Source organism: Coturnix japonica, chromosome 2, assembly GCF_054131305.1.
Source record: "Coturnix japonica strain WE chromosome 2, WE-NBRP24, whole genome shotgun sequence".
Lineage (NCBI taxonomy): Eukaryota > Metazoa > Chordata > Aves > Galliformes > Phasianidae > Coturnix > Coturnix japonica.
The window spans coordinates 9988689-10015542 of NC_140664.1; the positions used below are offsets into that span (position 1 = coordinate 9988689).

General features: G+C 48.5%; 2 protein-coding genes across 7 annotated transcripts in view; both read right to left on the reverse strand.

The window, feature by feature from the left end:
- Positions 1–13840: 13840 nt before the first annotated feature.
- TRIB1 (tribbles pseudokinase 1) lies at positions 13841–18719 on the reverse strand. The gene is made up of 3 exons (XM_015856274.3): positions 18148–18719; positions 17595–17887; positions 13841–16074 (listed from the first exon to the last, which is right to left on the reverse strand). Exons 1-3 carry the CDS (start codon positions 18502–18504, stop codon positions 15606–15608), a joined length of 1119 nt encoding a protein of 372 aa, XP_015711760.2. The 5' UTR covers positions 18505–18719; the 3' UTR covers positions 13841–15605.
- A 5682-nt stretch (positions 18720–24401) lies between these two features.
- The window catches only part of NSMCE2 (NSE2 SUMO ligase component of SMC5/6 complex), a 117790-nt gene continuing 115337 nt past the window's right edge, over positions 24402–26854 (reverse strand). For all 6 annotated transcript variants that reach the window (XM_085539313.1, XM_085539311.1, XM_015856275.2 and 3 more), the window contains one exon: positions 24402–24784. In XM_085539313.1, coding sequence (XP_085395439.1) covers positions 24679–24784 — 106 coding nt within the window. In that variant the 3' untranslated portion in view covers positions 24402–24678. The remainder of the gene's footprint in view (positions 24785–26854) is intronic.

Here is a 26854-nt window from a genome sequence, read left to right on the forward strand (position 1 = left end):
TCCCAGCGCAGAGGAGAAATAGCTATTGAACGCTTCTGCCTTTTTTGCACCGCTGTTTATGATTTTACCATCTGCATTTAGCAATTGGCCTATACTGCCACAGGGATGAGTTTGGGACAGCAGGCAGCATTGTTCCTAACAGGATTTTTGGAATGTTTTCTGCATTTCTTTAACTCTACTGGCAGTTGATAGTCTATTAATCCTTTGGTTTCCTTTTATCAATCCCTTGCATTGTTTTAGCTTGTAGTTTATAATCATTGCCATTCCATTTCCTCTTTTCTTCCTTGCTTTATACATTGCTTCTTTGTGCTATACTGCTCTTTCTACATCTCTTTCTAAACAGGCTGTTTCTTACCCTACAGATCTATTCTCCATCTCCATCTCCATCCAGCAGAGTATTCTTCTTGGCTAAGTTCCAGTTTTCATTAACACTTCTCATTTTACATTTATGTTTCCAGCCAACTGTGCCAGCAACTGCTTTAAATTTGTGCATGTAGACACACACATACACATATATACACAAAACTTACACACAAGGGGACCACACACACAAAAATAATAAGGTCGTTGTAGCATTAATTTGTATGAAGTGGGAACACCAAAGAACAGGATTGGCAATGTGTTGTAATGACCCTGAAGTGGAAGAGTGCATTCAGCCCACCCTCAGCACAGTGAGCACGCCTCCAGTCTTGTCATAACTAAAAAAAGTCAGTGATCTGTGTCCCCAGGACGGTGCTCTCTGCTGCTCCACAGAGGTCTCAGTTCCATCAGTCACAGTGAAGTAATGTGATGCACCAGCCTCTGTCTCCAAGAAGTGACGAAGTTTGTCAGCCTGTGCTTGGGCTTCTGACAATGATACATGTTCCTCAGGTCTGCTGACTTCAGCAAGGGCACCAGCATCACTTGGATTCTTGGATTCTCTCTTGCAGAAGCTGCGGCTAGAAATTTGACCACAAGGTCACAAGGACTTAGCTTGCCCCTTGGCTACTAAAGTTTCACTGGCAGGAACCCAATCTCCAACGCAATCTCTTCCACTCCTACCAGGCCACGCACTTGTCTATGGCTTAACTGTTGTTCCTCCACCACGAGCTTTGCCCAAGCCTCCACCTCCAGCGCACCATCTTTATGGACAAACACAGATAACTGAAGCAGCCAAAGACGGTGATGAAGCAGTGACTGTCCAGTGCTGCAGCCATGGAGACCCTCCTCTCCACACCAGGCAGCAACAACCTCTCCACTTGGGCTTTGTGTTCAACATTGTGTGCACTCCTGTATACAGTTATGTGCGTTTATGTTCACAGATGTGTGTGTGCACTGCATGTATAAGCCGACAATTAGTCTTCTAATCTACGTGCATGAGATAAATCTAATTTGATTATGATCTGTGATACAACAGCAACTTCTAATTTTCAGTGATTAGTCCTTCCAATTCAGCAAAGAGGAGGCTCTCTTTTGGGTTACCCGGAGCTGTGCAAAGCTCAAGGAACAAGCCTCTCTTTTGTTTTTTCAGCTCCAGGGAGCTGCTGTTGGCTGGGTGAAGTGACCAAACAGTGCACTGATTAAAAATCCTGGTGGGGTTTCCTCCTCTGAGCCACGAAGAGGTGACTGAAGGACTGAATGTGCCATTCTCTTGTGCAGCGAGGTGGTCTTTTCACAGCTGCCCATCAGTATCTCATTTCCAGTTTTATTAAGTAGAACTTCACTCCATAAATCACATCTCATGGCTTGCAGTACCAGAAGGAAGACATTTCCTGCTGGTACGGGGCACTAATGTAGTGCAGGCTTCCAGGGCTTGGCAGCCACACAGTTCCCAGTCCTGGTGCAGAAGCATTGAGATCCCAGGGGCTGACCCTGCACCTCTACAACTGACCTTAACAGACAGCCCAAACTGATGGTCATGCTGTTAGATGTGTTCAAACCAAGAAGACAAGATGAGTTTAGAGCAGCAGGAGAGGAGGAAAACCAAGCAGTCTCTCTGATGTGCCTCTTGTCTCATTGCCTAGGACAGCTAAGTAGGCTTGGGGTTGAGTTTCTGTATGCTTTTTGGGTTGAACATTTACCTGTGCTTAACATCCATGTGACACTAGCTGCTGTGTTCCCCGGTGCAGTGTCCCACACAGCCTTCTCAGTAGTACAGTAAACAGTTGCTTTGTCTTTTGTCTTTATTAGTCCCCTAGGAGATAATATTGCCTTTGCTTATGACCCTGTGCTCTTGCTGGTACAGCTGTCTTCCTGCCAGAGCACGTATTAGTTCCTGAGCTCAGGGTGCGCACAATGTGTTTTGTTATGTGTTGACACAGACACACACACTGCTGCTTCACCCTCATGACGTGGCTCTCTGAGAGCTGAGGGCTGGGTGCCAGGCGGCTGTGGGGCTTTCACGGGATCCAGAATATTTCAGGAGGTCTCCCTGCAAGTCAGAGCCAATTTTGGAGGGACAGCAAGGTCAGAGCAGGAAAAAATATATATAAAAGAAAAGAAAAGCAATTTACAAAGTTAAGCGTAGTGACTTGAGTGATTGTGAGCTTTCCCAGGGCAGAGGACAGACCTTGCTCAACCATGAGTCCCATCCTGAGAGCAGAGAGTGCCCAAGTCACCCTGAGTCCTGGGCAGCAGGTACAGAGAGCACAGCCGAACGCTCACAGGGGATCAACGCTGACTTTGTCCCAGGAGCCCGGCTGCCTACAAAGTAGCTTAAAAGGTTATCCTAGGTAAAAAGAAGCAAACAAAGCGAACTTGTGGGCTTGTTTCCGTGGATACTTGCCTGGAAGTGGAGGCATCCTTTAGAAGTCTTCGTAGCCTCAGTGCCACAGATTGTTATGAATCACTTGGGACAAATATATCCTCAAAGCAACAATGACTTTTTAGTCCATTGTAAGTAGCTCATGTGTTGATGTTTTAGAGAATAACATTGCTTAATGTGTTTATACTTTCTGCAGGATGACGCAACGAGCTCTCTGTATAAGGTAAGCAGCCCTTGTGGAAAGGCCCAGATGGCAGGTATGGCGCAGCCGCCCCAAGCATCCTGCTCTCCTCTGCAAGGCTCTCCTCACAGCTCTTTGGATGTGTGCTTTTCTCTCTTCACTCCAGCACATACACACAAAGTGCCCGTTTATTGCCCGTTCCAATTTTGCCTGCCTCGGGGGCAAAACTGGAACCTCCCAAAAATTTAGTAAACTCCCTTCTGTGTGTTTATGTAGCCTTTCATCAAAGACTATAGAAAGAGGCCATGTGGTCTTGTGGCTAGATCAAAGCTAGAAAACTCCTGAGATCTAATCTAGGCTGCACCAGTGACTCACTGGGTGGTTTTGGCAAGTCACATGATCTCCGTTTGCTTAAATCTATCCAGCTGAAAAAAGCAGGCAAGAAATGTACGCTGGCCCCAACCTGAAGCCAGCATAGATGCACTAAAGGAGAGAATCTAAACTGATCAACCGCATTTGGGCTAGGGGTAATACTCTGTAACAAAGGTGCCAGTAGTACACATTGACAATGGACCTGTGGCTCTTTCTGTGCCTCAGCACACACTGGATTATCTCAACAAAAGGCTGCTAAAATACATCAGTCCTGAGGATGCTGCGCTGCTTTTCACTTCATTCCCTAACTCACCCTCCAGCTGTGAGTGCCCGATTTTGTCTGCTTTTCCTGCAAAGGAGAGGGGCAGCTCTTTTCCCATTTCTTTGTTATTTGCCGTTTAACCAGGATCTCTCAGGACTCAGCATGTGAGCGCATGGGCAGTTACCACCATGCACACATGCAACAGCGTTACTGCTTTGCACAGGCCTGCAGCCCGTAACACTGCTCCCAGGCTGCCTCCAGTGGGAAAAGCCCAGCTCGGCAGCTGCTGATCCCAATCTCCAGCTAGTATTTATCCAACAATTCCTCCCGGAGAGATTCTCCAGTGGCAAATAATTTCCCTCACGTGTTTTCGCCTTACACCTGTTTTGAGGCTGAGAACATTTAGGAAGGCAATCCTGATCCTAATCTACGTTGTAATCCCTTCAGCTGCACACGGGTAGCAGTGAGCAATCTGTTTGCCCCACAGTTGTAATATTTGGAGAGAGATGGTGCGCCTGGAGTTACGCTGCTGTGCGGAGACGGCACTGAGTCACAGGCAGAGCGGGAGCAGGGAAGTAAAAGGCTAAAAGTAAAGGGTTTCCATCATGAAAATGAGATTTTGCTGAATCTCAGTGACGGCTGAAATCGCCATTTGCTGTCATTTTTGTGAAGGAAGGCATGGCTGGAGAGCCTGGAGGGATGTCTCGTAGCTGGAAGGGCTGAAAGTCTGGAGCCAAACCTTGAGGATGATCTCTGGTGGGGGGAAAGAAATGGAGACCCTACGTCTAAATCTCAAAAACTGCTGTGATGAGTCAACACGTGTCTCCTGTGAAGGGAATAAAGTTTGCCATCACAACTGAGCAAAAGCACTTTTAAGTATTTATTAAAACTCACTCCAGGTGAGTGGCCATCCTGCCAATTCTATTCTAAACCCAAAAGAAATTATGCCCTTATTTGCCCTAAGGGTAATAAAACCAGTTTTTCCCCTCCTTGGAAATACACTTGGATTTGCCCAGCAGGCATAGCAGGGTCAGCAGTGACTTCTGATGCTTATCCTCCCATTGTAGCAGCTGCCACCAGAGCCAGACCTGGGTTTGTGGCAGTGCCGCTGGGCTGGATCCAAAGCCATGGGGCTGCTCAGTGCAGGATTACAAGTGAGTATCAGGGTGAAATGAGATGTCAGGCTTGGATGGTGCTGGCATCCCCTGTGCTCTATTAAATGTATTAACAAGTAATGGCATAGTGAACTCCTAAAAAAAAGTGGAGTAATTAAAACAATAAAAATTTTAAGGTTGAGATGATGCCTTTTGTTGTGGGTGGAAGGCAAGGGGAATAAAAGCTTTTCATCTGCATCAGACTTGTGAAAGAGCCTCTTGGAAATGATTGGAGAAGCAGGACCCTCTCACTGCATGGAAACTAGAAGGGGCAGAGAGTGGGTCAGCTCCTTGGGCCAAGCTCAATCCAATGCAAGATTGTAATGAACACCTGCTTCTTCTTGTCCTCCATTTCCCCCCAGAGCCTCTTTGCTAAAGCTTTGCCAGCAGGACCCATGGATTTGAGCAGTGAGCAAGGTTTGCATTTTGCACGTGGCTGAGTTCTGCTGCAGTGAGTAAAAAACCCCAATCCTGATGGTTGAATTTGATAACAGGAACTACCACGCCTGGGTGCTGAATATGAGAATAGTCAGACTTCTGCCCTGGGCTCACACAGCTCTGCCCTCCATGGAGAACCCAGAGAGGCACTTTACTTCACACAAAGTGCTGACGCCAACAAATACCATAATAGTGGAAGTAACTTGAACAAAACATTGCTGGCTAGCACAGCACTTCTGAACTCAGGCCTTCTTTTTTTTTTCCTTCTTTAAAGCTGTTTTGAAAGTTAATTGTTGAGCCTCAAAAAAAAAAAAAAAAAAAAGAAGAAAAAAATAAGTTGGGCAACTATTTGTGCCAAGGTTAAATTGGGTCAAATCCTGAAATTCTGACTGCAGGCCAGACTCTGCAGTTCCCATTGATTTACACAGGAATGTTGCATGCGCTGGGAAAATTTTCCCTGGGTTGCTGCTGAACAGAGAGAAAAGAGTGTTTGGATCTCTAGGTTTGACCCAACAGGCAGCAAGCAGGATGGCAGGGCAGCTGCTGGGCGGAAGGAGACTGGGTTTGCTCCAGGTGACAATGGTTGTGTTATAATTTATATCAGAGCAGAGCTCCTGAATGCATCCTTAGTAAGGTCGCATTATAGTTCATGCCAGAGTAATTTCCTCATATACCCCAAAGATCTGGCTGGGATATTCCACACATGGCATCTGCAGGACCAGATGCCCTGTGCATTGGTCCTGGCTTATATCTACGGAGGACATGGCCAAGCTGCCAGGGCTTCGTGGCAGCTCCCTGCTACTCAGCAACATCTGGTTTGAGTGAAGCTTTTCTAACTTGCTCCAGAGGGGTAGGATCCACAGGAGAGTTTTTTTGACACTCTCCCAGCAGAGGGGCAACTGGGATAAAAGAAAGAGAGGTGAGGCATTGGCACAGGCTGCCCTGGGAGGTGGTAGAGTCATCATCCCCAGAGGTGTTCAAGAAGTGTGGAGATGTGGCACTGAGGGACGTGGTTTAATGAGCATGGTGGAGTGGGATGATGGTTGGACCAGGTTATGACCTTAGAAGTCATTTCCAGTCCTAATGATTCTATGATTCCATGGTATGAGATAGCTTCAGACGCTGCACGTCCTTGTTGCAAGGAGCATCCTTGTCTGGCCTATAAAGGGAAACTCCAGCTCCTTGGAGAAGGGTGCTCTTGTGTCCCTCTAGAACATGAATTTTCTATATTCACATGATATTAATTATCCTTACTTTGAACTGCTGCAGCAGCCTGGGTCATTAGCTGCATACTTTATTTTGTTTTGTTTGATTGCTTCCTGGACTTAACCCCTTCCTATGAGGTCTTTAACTGAAGGATTTCTCCCTTTGTTTTCAAGGGTTACACATGTGCTTTGTAGCCTGCAGATGTACCTAAGGAAGGTACGCTGCTGCAGTGCCTTGCTGGCTGTGTGATGTGGTGCTCACTGGAAAAATCTCACTGCTTTACTGTAGTCTGGCATGTGCAGAGACTAAATTCTCCAGCTTGTTATGAAGCCACACGTGCTAGTTGTTTCCAAATGAATCAATTGCCCTTTTAAAGCCACAGCTGTGAGACCGCAGTCCGTCTACCACTGGCTGCAGTCCTACCCAGCATTACTCCCTGTGTGTCATCCCATTGACTCTGAGAAGCGCAGTGGGCATTTGGGGCTTTCTGATTACTTGCCAAGCAACAGACACGCTTCCATTCACGTGGCCCCGGAGCCCCTTGCAGCTGGGAGTGCTTTCCAAAACTATTCAGCTTGACCTTTGCTTGAGACACACAACAGCTTCCTAGCAAAGATGAATCTCATTTCTGAAGAAATTGCACTAAGGCCACCGTGGTGTATTTCCAGAAATAATCAAACACAAACATTCACAGGGGTCAAAAGATCTGGACACCTGTTTCCTGGGAAGGCGGCGGGCGGCTGTCGGGGCCATCTCAGCTGTTCCAGTGTCCCAACGAGATTAGCACCTGGGTAAAGAGCAGCTGATGGTTGCAGAAAATAGCAAGACAGAGGCCAAGCCAAAGGGAAGAAGAGGGGTGAAGTCAGCATCACTTTTCCAGAGGTTTCTACTTGTTATGGGTGGGGATCCTCCGAGCTGCAGGAGGAAGCCTGAGATGTTTATGAATGGTTACAAGTGGCATTCCCTGGGGATTACTACTGGGGCCCATCCTGTTTAATATCTTTATTGATGATATGGATGAGCAAATTGAGTGCACCCTCAGTATGTTTGCAGGTAATGCCAAGGTGGGAGAAAGTGTTGATCTGCCTCGGGGTTGGAAGGATCTGGATATGTTGGAGTGCTGGGCTGAGGCCAATGGGATGAAATTCAACAAGATCAGGTTTTGGGTCCTGGACTTTAGTCACAACAACTTTAGTCTGGAGGAGTCTCAGGGGAGACCTTGTCACTCTCTGTAGCTCCCTGAAAGGAGGCTGTGATGAGGTGGGGTTGGCCTCTTCTCCCATGTAACAGCAATAGGATGAGAGGTGATGGTCTTAAGTTATGCCAAGAAGGTTCAGGATATTAGGAGAAATTTCTTCTCAGAAAGGGTGGTGAGACACTGAAACAGGATGTCCAGGCAGGTGGTAAAGTCACTGTCCCTGGAGGTGTTCAAGAAACATGGAGGTGTGTTACTCAGGGATGTGTTTTAGTGCGCAATATTGATGGTAGGTGGATGCTTGAACCAGATGATTGCAGTGGTCTTTTCAAACGTTTATGGTTCTATGAATGGCTCTGAGAGCCCTGAGCAGCTCCTCCAACTCCAAGTCGTACATCTCTAAAACATCTCTGAGAACCGATCCTGTAGCATTTGCATCAATACCCCAACCCCGGCCCTCTTCCCCATGCTGCAGGTGCAGGTGCTGCCCGCAGTGACAGGTGGCCAGCTCTGTCAGCACCTCACCCAGTGCCTGGCACTGCTCTGTGCTGGGCGAGGCCTCTTCCTCTCAGGCTCTGACTCATGCCCACATGCGTGAGCAGGATGTGCATCACGGGCCGGCCCGGCCCCTGCTCGCCCACTGAGCCCCATGAGGACAGCCCTGCCCATGGCCAGCAGCTGAAGGACTCCAAACCACACGCAGCACTGAAATGAAGTGAGATGTACCTCCAGCACATCCCCATCTTGCACAGAAATCCTGGCTCCAGGATGGCCCAGTGTGGACCATACTATCAGCACAACCATCCTACAGCACAGGGAGGGGTTCCCTCATGGTCGGAGGCCCATCCTGATGTGCTGAGATCCTCTCCCCATGGCGCAGTGGCATAGTCCTTGCTCCATGATGGGGAGAGGCCTCCCAAGGCCATGGCTGTGGTCAGCACATGGTCAGAAGCGGCTGGGCCTCATCATGGTGCGGTGAGGTCCTCGGCCGAGACACACGTCCTGCTTTTCCTCACACGCCCGGAGAAAAAGAAGAAGAGAAGATTGAGAAAAATGTTACTAAGTCAGGAAATCATTCTGGAGGAGGGGGAGCAGTTCCTCTAACCTCATGTGTGTGGAAAGAAAGCTATTTGCTGACTTGGCCTTATATTTTAATTTATTGTTTTGCCAGCTGCTCAGATAAAAGGACAAAGCTCTGCCTGCTGTAATGAGGCAGCCGCTCAAGCATGCCTGTACAGCACGGAGCATCTGGCCGGGACACTGGTGACAAGTGGAGAACAGTCCAAAGGGTTCACAGGACACATCCTTTCAAATCCCTCAGCAGTGAGGACTGAGCACTGGCTCTTTCTTCCTCCCATGAGAACTGGAAATCTCCTGGAGATCATTAACTTTGGCAGACGGGGCTCTCACATATTAAGGATCACAAGACCCATGATACAAAATCCCATGAGCTCACTCATTAAGCCTTTCTGCCAGGCCTCCGCCACCCTGGGTTCCACAGCCATCTCCCAGGGTGACCTCCCATGGACATGGGGCCAGTTGGTTCTCTGCAGGAATTCCTGTCATTTTCTTGTGTTGTGGAGAATATCCTCTTTTCAAAGAAAAGGCCTGTGGTGTCATTCTGCTCTGGAGCTCACTGCTGCAGGATCTTGAGGCCTGAAAGAAAAGACAGTCAAAGATCCTTTCTCAAAGGGTCCTTGGAAGATGGCTAAACGCCAGGTTGGACATAAGTGAGCCATGTTGTCCCTTTGTCACAGCAGGGACATCACAGAGGGAGCTTGACAGGCACCTGCCCTGCCAATGCTTCCAGGGGACAAGTGGGCCTGTTGGCCAGACAGACAGGCAGGCAATTTGTGCACACATATTGTTGTGGAGAGAAGAAGGTTCATCACCATGCTGCTCAGGTAACCGTGCGCACAAGGACCACGGTGGGTTTCAGCTTTTCTCCTGGAGTTTGGGTGCCGCTGTGCCTCTGCTTTGCCACTAAGGCTTAGGGGTGAACAAGACAAGCTTTACTCTACTGTATTTACTCACCAGGGGAAGCACTTACTCACACCAGGCCTCTCACTGCAAAGTCATTGTGACCAGGCACGAGAGCACTGTGCAGGTTTCTGTCCCAAATTATGCTTCTGCCCCACTTTGTTCTATGATTATGCCAGTACTTTGCCCTCAGTTTGCACAGCAAGGAAACCTTGCAGTATATAAACCTCTGTAAGACTACAACTCTGGCAAGTTGAGACTGGATGGGGATATCATCACAAGGCCCAACAATGGCTTTACACTCAATTACATTTATGGTTTCCGTGATTCATCTAAATGTTTGTGGCTTTGCCACTACCTGGAAGTTAAGAAAAGAAAAAGGAAAAGAAAGCCCCAGAATGAACAGTTTTTCTGCTGCAAGACACTGGGTGACACAACAGAAACTGAGCAACTACCTTTGGTGGTAGGGAAGAGTCATTTTCTGTGCTGACCGGAGCTATATTTGATTTCTTAGGCAATGTCAGCTTTTGCATGCTACATTCTCTGGCTAATAGCCAGGGCGATGTGTAATACTTTAGCCACACTGTTGTTACTTAATGCTTTCCTAATCTGCAATTTGCGCAAGAGGAGTAAAATCTAAGCAAAGCCACTGAGAACATCTCCACTAATAATTTATCAAACGCGACTTTTGTTGTTGGCAGGAGGCAGCGGTGGCTGGAGGTGAATGTTTTCCCACCGCAGCACCGTGTGATAAACAAGGGGCAGCTGATTCACGCCGCACTTATTTTCTGCCATCCACCCTTCGTGTCACCCTGATATTTCTTCAAACGATAAGCCTGCGTGAGTGCTCACGGCGCGCCGCCGAGGTCCGAGTTTCATCTCTTTCTGCAAATTGCACGTTAATTAACCATTAATAACAGCGGGAGTTGCATGCAGAAATCCACACCCACAGTGACGAGGCTGTGCCCTGGCTGAGCTGCTGATAGCTGCACTATGGGGCTGGATTGGCCCTGGCAGCCCCACAGGCACTGCTCCCCGTCCCCAGAGAGGAAAACAAACTGACGCTGGCCAGCCCTAATCTTGCCATAAAGAAAAGCGTTACCTCTTGCTCTATGAATTTTATTTATTTTGGTCCTCTGGGCAGTGCTTGCCGTTGTTAGAAACATGATTGCTTCATACAGTTATGTTAATGTTTGCATTTGACAGAATGTAATTGATACTTCTGCTGCCACGGCTTCAAAGCCAAATTAGGAAATGAAGTGCTGCGCATTAGCTTGTTTAGCTGGTTAAATGCATGCAGCACAATGAAAACTAATGAGTTCTCTTTAAGGCATTTTCTAAATAGCCAGGTTCATAAAAGAGGAAAAAAAAAAAAAGGTCCGGCTGGGAACTCATATCCTAAAGGATTTGTACTTTTGCTGTAGCAGAAATGGATCCTGGCTGCAATACGGATCCTGGGTTTCACTCAGAGAGGGGGATTTTGCAAGTTACAGAGGAATATAGCGTAAGAACTGCAGCAGATTTCACGGTACTTTCACCAACAATAGTTCTGAGAGATGTTGCATTTAACAAAGACATTTTTGCAAGGGATTAATTCAGAACGTGGTTGTATGTCAGGCTATTCTTCTCTGTGCTCTGGAGGGGAACTCTGTGTTCTGCGTTTGCACAGGATATTTCTTCATGCTGCCAAACCTGTGCAGTGCCAGAACCCTAGAATCACAGAATGGTTTGGGATAGAAGGGATCTTAGAGGCCATGCAGCCCCCACCCCTGCTGTGGGCAGGGCTGCCACCCACCAGCTCAGGCTGCCCAGGGCCCCATCCAGCCTGGCCTTGAGCACCTTCAGGGATGGGACATCCACAGCTCTCTGGGCAGCTGTGCCAGTGCCTCACTACCCTCTGAGTAAAGGATTTATTTCCAACATCTAAACTACATCTCCCCTCTTTAGTTCATAGAGAACTAAAGTTAAATGGTTTTTTCATCCTGACAGAATGCAGTAGCATGAGAAAAAAATGAACAAAAAAATCTGCTTTTGCATAAAGAGATAATCTGAAGAGATTTGCTTGACAGAGTGCACTCAGCACTGATTGAATAATTTGTGTGTTTAAAGCTATCTCTGGGGCCTGCCCTCAATCCATTAACACAGAACTGAGAGGGGCACTGCACAGCCTTTGTGATTCAGCCAAGTGCAATGAGTCTCTCTATGTATCTTTATTAAAGAGTGTGGGGTTTTTTCTTCCTTTTCTCCATAAATAACTGATGCAGAAGTGTCTTAAACAGATTTTAAGGTATCCTAAAATCAGGGTCCTTGTCTGCATCGTTGGAACTGGAACTCAACCAATGCTTCATAATGAACTGCCCATACACTCGGCAGTGTCACCCCGCTTGGCAAGGAGATGTTGACCTTCAGTCTGAGTACGCTGAGCTGGCGGCTTCACCTGGCGCTCCAGGAGGAAGCTGGCTTACACTCTGCTCTATTGCTTGAAAATTATTGAACAGAGGGCTAAAAAGCAGCTGAAGTATCAATTCAGTGTTGATAAAAATATATATCCGGGAGATAAGGGAGACAGCTGGACGCTAATTGAGGATGGAGCCCAGGATGTCGTGGAAAAACCACAGCTTTCTGTTGTTACCAGCAGCAAATGGATGAGCAGCAAAAGCTCCCAGCACCTTCCGGAGAGGCCAGCAACTTCTTTCAACTTCAGTACAAAACGGTGAGCAGCTCTGAGAAGTAAACAGGAGATTCCTGCAGCCCTCGTCCAAAGGGACCATTTAAAAATAGACAAATTATGACTCGAGAAGAAATGTATGCATTGCATAAATCAAAGTTCTCACACCCACCATCAGAGTTTAATCACTTAATATGCTGGTCTTTCAACATGCTCTGAAACTGTGTATACAATAATACAAACGACGAGGTTACGAAGCAATAGCAATTTATTCTGCTGTACAAACGGATGTTGCATTATAATCCCTAAAGCAACACAGAGGCTGTTTGCAGATGTTACTACCATTTGCCATTTATTTTAATTGCTCTACTGTGTTGCTCATGTGAAATAAAGTCATGGGGTGATCTATTCATTCACCTACTGGGGTGACTTCATTATGGGCAAAAAAATCTTTATATATATTTATATATATGTTTTAGATATTGTCAAGGTTTCACCAAAGCATGAACCCCCCGCAGTTGTTCTAAGCGGATGCATCAGGGCTCAGATCCAAGGCTGAAGGTACGGCAGGGCAGCGGTAATTCAATCAGCTGGGCGATGCTGCGCATGTATTTTTACAGCTCTTGCAAGAATAACATCAGTCAAGTAACTCGAGATATTTTGGTGTCTGACATTCACTCAGAGAGCTCTAAGAAAATATGCTTACTGCACAGATTGCTGGTTTGTCAGAGTGGGAGGCAAGGCACCTAATTACAGCCATCGCACCGTTCTTTGTCACTGACCAGCTCCCATCCCCTCTCCTCGCTCTCAGCTCGCTTTCTAAGAGCAGAGCCTTTCTCAAAGCCACCCTGGCTCCAAGACCTGCCTGGAAGCAGTTGCTCTGGTGAACAGATTTCAAGCAAAAGGACAAAGTTAAACATGAGGCAAAGTATAAATAAAAGCCAAGCCTCTCTTCCTCCTCTTCTGTACTCGCAAGCGATGATCTCACTGCTCGGGGTGGATTACAAGGGTGGCTCAAGCTCTTTCAGGAAAGCACATTCTCTAACCTTGATACTGCTGCTATTTATAAGCCTCGCTCCCAGCCACAAAGCACAGCAGCTCTGTCAGCTTTCAGCCCATTTTTAACAGGAGCACAGGGCAGCTTCTGTGCTTCTACCGGCAGCGCCGGAGCCCAGCTCCAGCCCTGCCAGTGCCCTCAGAGCTGCTCCCTTGGAGACACCTGAGACCCAATTTTCCACTGGGTTGTGCATCCCATGGCCAGGCAGGCAGGTGCAGGAGGACCTTTCACTGCCATCTGCACCTAGTTGTAAAAGAATGCACAGGCTGAAAGGCAGCAGGGTGACTTAAGTTGGGCAGCTGAAACCCAATGGCTAAACCAGACTGACTCTTCCAAAGCAGAGCCACTTCTCTTCCCCATCCTCACCAAACAGGACGCCCTGTCCCACATAACTGTAGGGAGAGCTCATGCCCTTTCCACATCCCCAGTCCAAAAGTTTGGGAACAGCATCCACCATCCCCTCTCGCCTCCATGCAGATTTAACCAGGGGGTGATGGGCCACCTGCAGACAACAGCCACAAGCTGATGCGCTGAGGCCAAGCCCAACATTCGCTCTGAGACACCACCAGGCATGGGAGCAAACATTATGAAACCAAGTTTATTAAAACTTTCTACAAGTCAGACTTTATCATCCAGGTTTCCACAGGTATCTACATATTTACAGGTTGGACATCATAGTGTTTTCAGCTTTTCTAGCAGATTTTTCTACCAATATATACAAATTCACTGTTCTTTTTCAGAGAAGGGTTAAACTGTATCACAGATACAAATGTCAAGCAATCATGAGAGGTTTAGTGCAACGGAGAGCTGTAGTGCCCTGCTCTTAATGCTCATGATTCTGTCAAGTTAGTATTGCCAACAATAATTCACATTAAATTGCTCTTTGACACCTCTTATTAGGACAAAGTACAATGGAACGAAACATAAAAAAGCCCAACAACAACAAAATGACCCCCCCACACGTAAGGTATGTACAAAGTACACAGTCCATGAGGTATACATGGTATTCCCGCAACGCGCAGGCAGCTCAATGCCAGACCACCCCAGGGATGACCCCATTGCCCACCCCACATCCATCGGGCACTGTGCTCTCTCTAATGCAGATGGCCATCTCTGTGTGAGCCACTGGGCACAAGGTTTGGAATAGAGGAATCTGAGGCAGGGCTAAGCTTTACTTACCCCCACCCTGGGGAGCTAATGATCCAGGTCTGTTTGTTATCCACACACACTGGAAAGACTATGAATAATCATGCAAAACAAAAGAACAAAATTTAAGGGGGGGAAAAAAAAACAAATCCAAAGGTAGGCACAGGCCAACAACATACCTGAATAATCAACTTAAGGGCGTATAGAGATTTTATTCTTAAGACTGACTTTCTAGGAGCAAGGGGGGGAAGAAGAACTGAGCCTGTAGGAAGACACGAACATGTTTACATATACTGTACAAGATGCCCCTTACTGCTGTCCAAGGGAAGGTGCCCTCCTGATAGTGTTATGCTTGGGGAAACGGATACGTTTTGGCACTGAGAGCTGAGACCCGCTGCCTGACCAGCCTGCTGAGGGCATGAAGTCGCACAGGACACACCGCGGTAACTTGAGGCTGAAGGCTATTTGAAATGGTTCTGCATTCAGCGAATGGCATTGGAGGGGATCCAGCTGGAGATCAGCTACATCCCCCTCCCCCCACCACAACCATGTCAGAAGGGTCCCGGCAGTGATCACAGCAGGGATCTCTCTTAGGGGAGGATCTGATAGCTTCATCCCTATGGAAATAGGGCTGATTGGGGCAACGAGCAGGCAGCTGGATGTGCTGATGAAGACCTCCTTCCCTCACTAAAGTGCACTTACATTCAGAAAACTGCTTTGCAAGACACCGAGTCAATTCCCCCAACTTTAAAACAAATGAAGGGAAAAACAAAACAAAAATACCTAATTTGTCAGATTTGCTCAGTTAGAGAAATGCCCTGTGCCCTCCACCCACTGCACATCACCGTCCATACAACCTGGGGCAAAGGGGGATGCCGAGGGCTGGCTCTGCATCTCTCCCATTGCCAGCAATAAGACTCTGCAGCCAAGACACAGCAGGGAAGGGCATAGGGCTCGGGAGGCAGGAGCAGAACCATGCAGCTCCTCCAGGCAGCAGGACCATGCTGCCAGCAAGGCGAGCATCGAGCCTCTGTGTGTGCTCACAGCAGAGATCTGCAGGTCGACGTTCATCTGAAACAAGGTCACTTTTCTGACCATACTGGCACTTTAAGATGCTTTGAGTCTGTAACGTGGAAAAATAAAATAACCAAACCCTATGGAGATGCCAGAGGTGAGAATGGCGAGGTTCTTGAGATATCAGGGTTAGCAGAAGAAGGAACTGATATCGTCATTGTCTCCATGGTATTCTGGAACAATCTGATCAGAAGTCCCTGTCTCCTGGTCTGTATATCCCGGCTCCAGGACCGCCTCGAACCAGGGATGGAGCAGGATCTCCGGGGCTGTGAGTCTCTCGGAGGGCTCCCGCCGCAGGAGGCTGCGGATGAGGCATCGGGCTTTGGGGGAGACGTGGTCAGGAATACAGAACTGTCCGCGGCGGATTTTGGAAAACAGGGTGCTAGGGTCCGAGTCGTGGAAGGGATAGCGGCCCACGAGCAGCGTGTACAGCATCACTCCCAAACTCCACACGTCGGCTGACTTCCCCGAGTACGTCCCCGTCGTGTTGAGGATCTCGGGGCTGACGTAGGCAGGACAGCCGTGTTTATCCGACAGCGCGTCGTCCTCGCCCTTGATGATGTGCGTGTCCTCCAGGCTCTCCAGCCTCAGCTGCGTCCTGCAGGGTGCAACAAGGAGAAGCCATGGGTTAGAGACATGTGGCAGCAAGACCAACTGCTCTGCACAGCGACCACCGCTCCCTTCCATGCCTTAGCAAAGGAGAGGCGACAACTTCCTAATCTGCACCAGGGATGCTGATCCCAGCCCCAAGTGCAGCTACATGTACGCTCGTTTGCTGGGCTGACAGCAAATGCTGGGCTCTCGAGGAATGCCGGCGAGGCTCCTGCTGCCATCCCAGCATTCATTTTCACAACACAAAGCCTGGCTGTTCTGCACTTTCGGCGCTCACCAGCTTGCTCAATCCCTATTTTCTCCCTTTTGCCTTTCCAGGTGGTGCCCTGCTCCCGGTAGTGGCAAACCGGGAGCTTCCCACCAGCAGCCACGGCTCACGTGCCACAGGGATGTGCTAACTGCAGCCTGTCCTCGGCGTGACCTCCCGCTGCAATGCAAAATACCCATCGGTTCTGTAAACGGAAAATGTGACTCAATGCGAACCGTGGGCCCGGGATTGGCCGAGGGAGCACTGAAACTGCACCTGTGCTGGTGAGCCCCAGCGCCCGCCTGCCATTGCTTAACCCTCTTCTTGCCAAACGCAATGCACATGACACTCGCCTGTGCAACGCCAATTTCCAAACGAGCCGGGCTGTGTGCAATGTAACATTTCAACAAATGTTTCATCTCACTAGGGGCGGGAAAAGCTGCAATAGTTTCCTTCAAAGGAATTACTTTCTTTGCATGTCAACATACGGCTGTTTCTGTTTAAGAGGCGCAGTTCTGGTTCGTCGTCTTATCACCTTCACAACCGATATCCCATAGAAGCAGTTAAAAAAGAAAACCAAACACAGTGGTTCCTTCCGTTTCGTCGCATTAAGCACGACCCCCTTGCAGCCTGTGCCCATGTTTTGAGCTTCCTACAGCACAGCAGCCACTCAGGGTCAGTTCCCGGGGCTGACACCGCACTCCCAGCCCTGCCACATGCAGCGCAGTGCACAGAGCAGCCAGCTCTCCAGGGAGACACTGAATGCTTCGCCTTGGTCTAGATTTAGAAGCTGATCCCAGCAGCGTGCCAGCAGATGGGGGAAGCTGGAACCACCTTGCCATAACTCAGGCTTTAGGTTAAGTTCTACCAGCTTTCCCCTCTGCGGGACATTTAACCATGGACCGCCCTCTGTGCCGTGCATGCCCATATCCATGGAGCAGCAGAAGCACTGCCACCAACGCGGAGATGCTGAGTAGCACTGTGCTGCCCTCATTCCCTCCACATCCCGTCCCTTCATCCATTTGACTCCAAAACTCATCCATCATCACCTAGACCCAACTCCCTGTGACTGCCTCACTGAACTTCTGCTGGAAGAGGGGAGGCTGATGGAGAGCTCCCTCCATTCCTTCAGCCAAGACCCAACCACAGCCAGCAGGCGCCCCACTGCACACACGGGGCACAGGTCCACCCTGTTCCTGGGATGCTCTTTGCCCTTCTGAACCAGGCTTCCCCCCACCTGCCCGGTGACAGCCGCTCACCTCTCCTCGTTGGAGAAGACAAACTTCCTGAGCTTGAGGTCTCCGAGCACGATGGCCGACTGGTGGCAGTGAGCGACGGCCGCCACGATCTGTCGGAAGAGCCGGGCGGCCTCCTCCTCCCTCAGCCTCTTACAGCTCCGCACGTAGGAGTGCATGTCCCCAAAGTCCTTCTCAAAGAACACGTAGGCCTTGGTGTCCCCGAGGATCACCTCCACCACGCCGGTGATGTTGCGGTGCGAGGGCAGCTGGACGTAGGGCCGGATCTTGTCCTGGTAGTGTTTGAGAGGGAACACCTGCACAAAGGAAACGAGCACAACGTTCGTTCTCGAGGGCGTTGGGAGCGGAATCGCGTCTAGAGACTCTTTGCAAACAATGCCGGGAATGGAGGAGCGCCAGCGCGCTCGGGAGCGGCACCGGGAGCCTCCCCGCGGCTCCGCCGCTCGTTCCGCACGGACGACGGGGAGCACAAGCCAAACCGACGGAAAGCACGAACCGCCCCGAAGCCTTTCGTCCCCTCTCAGCCCCCTCCGAGCCCGCACCGCCCGGCGCTCACCTTGCAGCGGAGCTCCCGGCCGGAGCTGACGCTGAGCGCTCGGGACACCTGCTCGCGCTCGGCCAGCGGCAGCAGCAGGTACGAGGCGATGAGGCTGGGCCCCGCCGTGCCCACATTCCCCGCCGCTCCTCCGCCGGCCGCGGGCGAGACGGGCGCGCAGGGCGAGCCGGGGGCGCTCAGGCAGTCCGGGGTTCCGCCGGGACACTCGGCCAGGCGCGGGCACTTGGCGGCCGGAGCCTCCTCGGCGGGGCCGTCGTGCAGCGGCTGGAGCCGCTTGGCCGGGGCGCTGCGGCAGCGGGCTGCCGGCAGGAGGAGCGCGGCGGCGCGGCGGGGCGGCGGCGGAGCGGGGCGGCTCATGGGGGGCGCGGAGCGGAGCGGGGAGAGGAAGAAGAGGAGGAAGAGGTGATGGCGGAGGACGAGGTGAAGGAGAAGAAGAAGCGGGGCCGGGGGCTAAGGGCGGGCGGAGCGCGGCTGGCGCATCCCCTCGCTGTCCCCGCCGCAGCCCCGGGCCGTGTCCACCATCTGCTGCCGACTCCGCGCTAAAGTAGTTGGAGGCTTTAAAAAAAAAAAAAGCAGTTTTCTCCTCCTCCTCCCGGCCCTGACGCACGGGGAAGTGGGAGGAGGGAGCTCGGCCCGGCCCCGCTCCGCTCCGCCCCGCTGTCCGCCCGCCCCGCCGTGCCCCCGAGCTCCGCCGTGCGATGCGCCCGGCCGCGCCCGTCGCTCCGGGACGACCCCGACCCCGAGCCCGTTTGCGGAGTTCCGGAGGCCCCGCTCTGCTCCCACGAGCGAAAGCGAAAAGCGGAGCCCGGCTCTGTCGCCACGAGGCTCCTCGGGGCGATCAGCCCCCGTGAAACCGCGTCCCCGGCAGCCGGCGAGGGGCAGCTGTAGGGCGGGGAGCCGGAAAGCAAGGGAGAAACGGGCAGCAAAGCGAACAAGGAGCGGGGAGCCGCAGTGTTAGCGCACGGCCGGCGCTTCAGTTCACATCGGCGCTGAGGTTTCCCCGTGCCGCTCCCGCAGGCAGCGCCCGGCGCCGTCAGCGCTCAACGTGTATTTTAAGAAACGCGTGAAACCGTGCTGCTGTGTGAGTCACGGCATAGCAGAGCCATTAATGCGTTTAAACACAAAATGCATCTGCCATAAAGGGATATCCCAGGGGCTGCATTTTCCTTTCTTTGCCTTTATATATATTTTTTTTTTTCCTTTACCAAACAATTCGAAGAACGTCTGCAGATTTTTTCGGAGCGATTCACTGCAGCTCGGAACGCACTGGTGTATTTTGTTCCCCTTATAGGCAAAGCACGCACGGAGCCATCAGCACTTCTGCTCCGTGTTTCCTCTCCTGGAAGGCTGTGTCCCACCAGTGACGTCCCATCAGTGATGAGTCCCATCAGTGATGTGTCCCATCAGTGACGTCCCATTAGTGATCAGTCCCATCAGTGATCAGTCCCATCTGCAGAAACGCTCATTGAGTATCAGTGTACATCAGTGGGTGCCGTTTTTTCTGCATGGAGTTGCTCAGTGACACACCTTTGCTTCACACGCACTTCCATGTCCGATTCCATTCAGCCCCTCTGCTGCCATCTGTCCCATGGCAACAACACAGAACTGAATATTGGTGGGAAGGCTCAACCACTACTGCCCCATCACCAGCATCCGCCTCTGACACTGTGGGCCAACGTTATAAAATAGGAGGCACGACCTTCAGAGCATCCCTCCTAAACTACACAGTATTACTAATCTGTAAATAACAAAACATTTTAATATTTAATATTCCCATATCATCCATTTTGATGACATGAATAAGGTGTGATTGTGAAGCGAGGGATGTTTCTCTATGGTAAGACGGATTAGGAAACTCTGGCAAAGAGACATGATCAGATCTTCAGGTTCCATATTTGATTGCAGCTGCCTACATTCCACATATGCCTCCATCTTTGTAGCACGGGACAAGGGGCTCGGTGGTCATTTCTGACCTCAGTGGTTCCGTGATGTTCATTTAAAGCCATTCGCCCTTGTCCTATCACTACCTAAGTGTTCCCTAAGGGAACTTTGGGCATTACCGTTCCATTCCCATGTTACTTAAGGAATTCTTCTCCCATGGCATTCCAGCATCTGTCTTAGGCTTGGCAGTGCCTGCACTGCGAGCTCAGCTGCTCGCCCTGTGATGCGCAGTTATCTGTCTCCACTGCTCCACTTCTCTGACCCTTTATCTCTGTAACTGGAGCAGCCAGCAGCAATGGGAATTGTGTAACCATCACCCCACTTCCCCAGTGCCTGGGACAGGTCTGGTTTTCTGTCAGTGTATCCCATGGGATACGCAGAGGGACCCTGTTGGATTGGGCCAGTTATAAATAAACCGGCTGCTTGCTATGGGAAGAAATTAATAAGTCATTGTGTTAGTTATCGGAAGATGCACGACACACCAGTACTTGAGTGAATATTAAACTATCAGGCAAATATTAAACTATCAGAAAAATAAATACCATCGCATTAAGAGCTATTTCAAGACCTCTGATGACATTTACACAACTGCTGGACTTAATGCCAGCAGTGTAAACCCAGCAGCCAACACATGGTCTGCTGCAGAGCTGCTGTACAGAATCCCCCGGCTCAGAAAAGGCTCCAAGTTGTGTGCTCAGGTGATAAAGAACTAAAGTCCCATTTTGGGGCAAGAAATCACACCTGCGGTAATGCTACCATCAGCCTTACACACTGCGACATTCAGTGGTGGATTCAGTGCTGAGATATCAAACACGTGACAAGAGTGCAATGACATCAAAGGGACTGTAGTGTGATGGTGTTCAGATGCCTCCCCTCGAGCCCTCCCACAGGCCAGTCTGTTGCTGGGATATCTACATAATTCCCTTTTGACAAGCTCGTTGTTATCAAATCCAAGGAGTCCCATGAGCAGCACCTCCTGACTTAGTCCCCTTACAGACCTTAGAGCATGAAGGCTGCTTCTGTTGCTTGGAGATGTGTGAAGGTTCAGGTCTTAAACCTCAAGCCCCATTCTTACTTCAGAAGCCGATTGCACAAGCGGGCAGTGAATGAGCGGCTCTCCGCTTCCCCTGCGGTCAGAGAGGATCCTATTCATGCTGTTTACAAGCAAACACTTCCTTTGGTAAGCTTCCCATGCAATTCGATTCATGTGCGTGCTTTCAAGCTGTGTCCTCGGGTCTGGACTAAGTGCAGAAGAACAGAGAGATGCACAGCCACCTCCACCCTGCTGCTACCTCGTGTGCAGTGTTTTGAAGCAATAAAACACACACATCTGTACATTTGCTGGTGCAGTCCTGCTTTGCTGCAGAGCTTACTTGAGCAGGAAAAGGCTGAGCAAATCCATGTGTACCACTGCCCGACTCACACACGTCGCAGCACTTCACCTGCTCAGCAATCAAGGGGATGTTCTTCCTTCTCTCACTCGCTGGCCACAGACATGCACACACAGTTTCTGTCTGGACACTGCTGTGAGCGTGTCACGTGTTTAAATGACATGGATGAGCAGTAAATCCTCTGTGATCAGGAAATAGAACATTGCTTATTTGGAATCACTGTTTGCAGTCAGTACTTTCTCTGTTAAAAAAGACTCCTGGATGACCGATGGTTTCGCTTTGTGTGTGATGAGGTGCCCTTGGTTTAATGCTTTGGCTGCAGCAAGAGAAAGGAGGAATTTTCCACTCCAGGAAACACGTTTCCCAGGTGAATCTTTACTATGTAACAGAGCACTGTCATTAGTGCCAGGCTGATGGGCCACGCTGCCTCTCAGACCTATACAGGGAGATTTCTAGGGAAGGCAGAGATTAACACTCACTTGAAATCACATTGAAAGTTGATCTTGTTCCACGGTGAATTCTGCACTAGTTTCAGCCACAGTGCTGGAGCTATTCTTGAGAAAAACGTCATGAGGTACTTGTGACCACAGGTAGGTAAGACCTTTGTCATCAGCCACTCATGAGGAAACATGAGTATATCCAAGAGGACATTGTCTAAAATAAGGCAGTGTGTTGGCCTTGGCGTTGAGTCATCGATCTCACTTCCTCCAGCCCCTGCTCTTGCTCCGGGTGTTTCTCAAGGGAGCACTGACTTAGCCCAGTCTTTGTGATTCTTCTAGAATGAATAAGATCACAGCTCAAGAGCAGCAATGATGAATGTACCCTTGATTCAGAGCAGTGCATGCCCCTTTTAGCACAAGTGTGCTAAATCTTCCATGAGATGTCTGCCTGATTAGTTCTTCTTTTATACTTTGTGGCTCCACTGATTGGAAAACAGAGGGAGTCTCTACTTTTAAGATGGAAAATCTGTTCCAGTGAGAGCTGTGCTAATGATTCATGCCCCAGGGCACCACTGAACACTTCTGCATATAGATCCCTACTGCATTTTATGTGTTTGATTAGACACTTCTTCAATCACAACACTATATGGAACTTCTCTGGCAGAGACAGGTTCTCACCAAGTTTCAGTGTCACACCTTCACCAACTCCACGTAGGCTGGCAGCATTTGTACAAGACCCCTCATGGAACAGAAAAGAGCCTCACCTATGAGTTCCTTTCCTTAAATATTGCAAAATTTCTGACGTCAAGCAATGAGACACAAATTACTCTGTGAACTGTTAACATATGTCTGTTTACATACGATATCTTATAGCCAAAACAGATTAAGATTCGAGCATTAACTGCCGTTGTTTCCACTTCTGTGAGTCATACTGATCAGCCTATTCATCACAGACACTTATTTTTACTCTTTAACTCTTGCAAGCTACTTCTATCCAGAGCAGAGTTTAGAAGGGACATAGGACATAGGGAACAGCGAGGTCACAGCTGTGACACAAAACCCAACGAAGCAGCAATGAGCTGTCAGTGAGTACAGCCACCCCAACCAGGCAGCAGCAAAGGAGGAAAGGAAGATCAAGTGTTTTGCCATCATCATGGCACCAGCTTAAAGGTATGAATTAGTCTGGCATAACTTAGCATTTATAATGTTATGTATTATTCGAAGCATCCAGACACCCACATGAACTAAATTTGAGGTGTGAAACTGCACCCATTGAATGTGAGATACATCTTTGAATCTGAAGTCTTGGTATCCTGATTACCAGTGAGGAGACTGAATTAGATCCGTGAGGGCAATACTAATGCACCCCTGCAGAGATTGCTGAACCAACGTAAGTTTCACACGGGTTTCTGTTTCTGAGTGTTCTGCTAATAAATGATGTCAGAGAAAACTCAACCACAAGCTAAGAGATGAAAGAAAAAGATACAACACAAGGATCCCTCCACCACCACCATCACCACTTTTAAGACAAACAATACTTAACCTCCCCTCCTGTGGTATTTAACTCTATCACGTCTCTGAAAACCAGTAACATGTCTCCTGAACAGCCTTTGACCTGAGATGTCTTAAGAGGGATTTGATTTTCACACCAAAGCGGACAAAAAAGTGCACAGTGCTCAACTGCTCTCAAATCTGTTTCAAGTGTTCCAATTGGGCTTCCAGACAGAATCACTCCTGATCACTACTGAGTTTTTACCCAGCTAATTCTCATGAAGTGTTTTGAACACAAAAGCTCAGTGCAAATAATAATGCCCTAGTTCCTTCTTTTTTCTTTTTTAGCTCCAAAATCAGCTTGCAGATTAACATTCTTCAATTACAAAATAATAATTTCAGTTTGAAGCTGTTTGCACTCAAGTGCAATTGGGGTTAATAATGGTCTAATAAAGGAAAGCTGTTAGCAAACAGCAACCCAGAATGAAAAGCCCAGCATTTGGTTACCCCGGCTATATTTGGTACTAAACATCAGCTCGTACATTAAGAAAGATTTAGGAAATATCTAACCCATTGAGGATCCCAAAGCTCAAGGAATCAGAGTTTACATCCTTTCTTGGATTTGTACCCAAATGAAGTTTATATAATACGAGGAAAGTCTAAGTTAGTGCAGAGCTTTCAATAATTTTAGAACAAGGCGAAGATCCTTTAAGGTGCGTAGTAAGGTGGTGTGTCCATATACAAGGTACAGATGTGTAGCACTTATTGTTCGTAGGAAGTTTCCTGTGGCTTGTATTGAAGCACTCCTAAGCAGGGTATATAACCTGGGTATATAACCTGGGTATATCCTGGTGGAAATGCCTTTCTCAGTATTCCCAGCAGCTGAGACAGTAACACTGGTCTGCAATACTGAGCAAAGCACTCACAATTTAATGCTGGCAGAATCCGTACCTCTAATATGCTGAAAAAGTTAACTTGCTGACTCGGGAAGTTAAAGGCTGAAAACCACATTTTATTTAACAAATGCAACATTTAGAATTTCAAGAAGGGGAAAGAAAAAACAACAAGATAACCTGGAATTCCTCATATTTGGCAGATGAAAAAAATGTTTTCATTTAAAACAGAGACCTTCAACTTTGCCTATAAATGAAACACTTTCAATAACAACCCATTACACAACCTGCTTACAATCAGCAGCTTATCTCACAAAACCTCTAATAACAAATTTTCTTTGTGGCAGCGGCACATCCAGCCGACTTCTACAGCGTTTACCAGCTTTGTTTATTCTGACTGTCAATCGCTCTTTTAAGTGCTTCATCTGGCACAAGATCTGATCCTTTTACATCATCGTGGCTACAGCCAATTTTAGGGCAGCTGTTAAAAAGAAAAGAGACTCCAGTAAGTGAGAAGAGTCGTATTAGTCAGACACAAGATTTTTACATAACATCTGCTGCTTTATTGTATTTATCTGGGATTCACACTCCATCAGCTCCCCGTTACCTCTTTTCCTCTTCACGGGCTTTCTGTGGGGAAAAATAAATCCATTTATCTAAATGGGTGGGAATCAACAGCTGAAGGGAGGAATGCAGAGACGGAGCCTCTCACCTGTAGATTGCTCCCTTGTTCCCTGTACACAGCTTGGTAATGATACTAACACTGCACAGAACTCCTGTTATATTGCCTTCTCTCTTTGAAGTCCTCTGTAAACTGCAGGTAACCACCTCTTACCCCATTACTCTGCAGTGCAGTGATATAATCCTCACTGATGGATAAATAGGGAAATTAACTTACAGGGGAATAAATAGATTCAATGAGGCTTGCAGAAGCTGACTAGTGAATCACTGGAACATCCAGTCAGTGTGAAAATTTACCTGTCCTGTTATGAGCTAAGGAAGCAGAGAAAGGAGAGATGGGGTCAAATGAACAGCCACTAAATGAAGATCAGATACGAAATGGCTCACAACTACTTGAAACAATCAGAGAAAGATAACAGGGTGAAAAATACTGCGGGACCAGAGGTCATTCCCCTTAGGCAGCGGTCCAAACATTCACAGATGGTACCTGTCATCAGAAATTACATCTTTCCTAATCTATTTTTTTTTTTTCCTTTTTAGGAATAACTTTTGTCTCAGGTGCTGAACTTATTTGTATTCAGTACTCATAGCTTTTATACCAGACTTGCCAGCTGCCTGCTGTGTGTGTCATGGGTAAGTCACTTAATTGCTCTGTGCCTCAGTTTTCCCATTTATCACATTATAAGAGTAATAACTTAACAGATTAATGAATAACTAGTGCTTAGAAAGCTTCCAACGTTATCTGTAAGCATGAAGTGTTAGCGTGTCCTTCCAGGCAATGGAAAATAGTGAGCAAACTGCGATATATCAGGATTGCCTCAAGTCTTCTGTGGCTGAGTCCAGCAGCACACAGCTAATGGCTGTGTGTGTGTGTCAGCTGAAGGACTGCCAAGTGCACCAAGGACATAGAAACACAGAATCATAACATTGCTCAGGTTGGAAAAGACCTTAAAGATCATCAAGTGCAACCACAACCTAACCATACTACCCTAACTAACAACCCTTTGCTAAATGATGTCCCTGAGCACCACATCCAAATAGCTTTTAAACACTACCAGGGATGGTGACTCAACCACCTCCCTGGGGAGCCTATTCCAGTGCTTTACAACCCTTTCTGTAAAGAAGTGTTTCCTGATATCCAACCTAAACTAACCCTGGCACAATTTGAGGCCATTTCCCCTCATCCTGTCTCCAGTGAGAAGAGAACAGCCCCGCTCTCGCTGTAAGCACCTTTCAGATACTGGAAGAGAGCAACAAGGTGTCCTTTCAGCCTCCATTTCCCCAGACTAAACAGCTCCAGTTCCTTCACTCACTCATCACAGGGCATATTCTCCAAGCCCTTCACAAGCCTTGTTGCCCTTCTTTGGACCTGCTCCCGCACTCAAGTGTCCCTTCTCTATTGAGGTACCCAAAACTGATCACAGTACTCGAGGTGAGGCTACAAACACTGCATACAATATGTGTGAGAAGATAGATGCTTATATAGCTCTGCAATGAGCAATGGCCTTGATTTATGAGTAAAGACAGAAAGGGCTCCCCTAGCCAGCACTGTGCTCTTTCAGGATACCTGCTCCTACTTGAATAACGCTGGGTAATGTTGAGTAACACAAACTCAACTGGTTCCAGAATGAGGAACCCACGATGCAGAATATGGTTTTTCAAAGACTGACAAAATTTTCTTGAGAAAGGTTAAAATTACAGCAGATCGGTGAGACCAGGCAGAGAAAACCAGGCAATCTTTCTCGATCTAGTTATACTGAAACCTGGTTAGTGCTGTGTTTTTACTTCTCTAGCATGTTGCAATAACCACTGTCCAAGTGGCAAGGGTGCAAGTTCAAAACTCAAGATTAAGATCCACCAGGATTCAGAC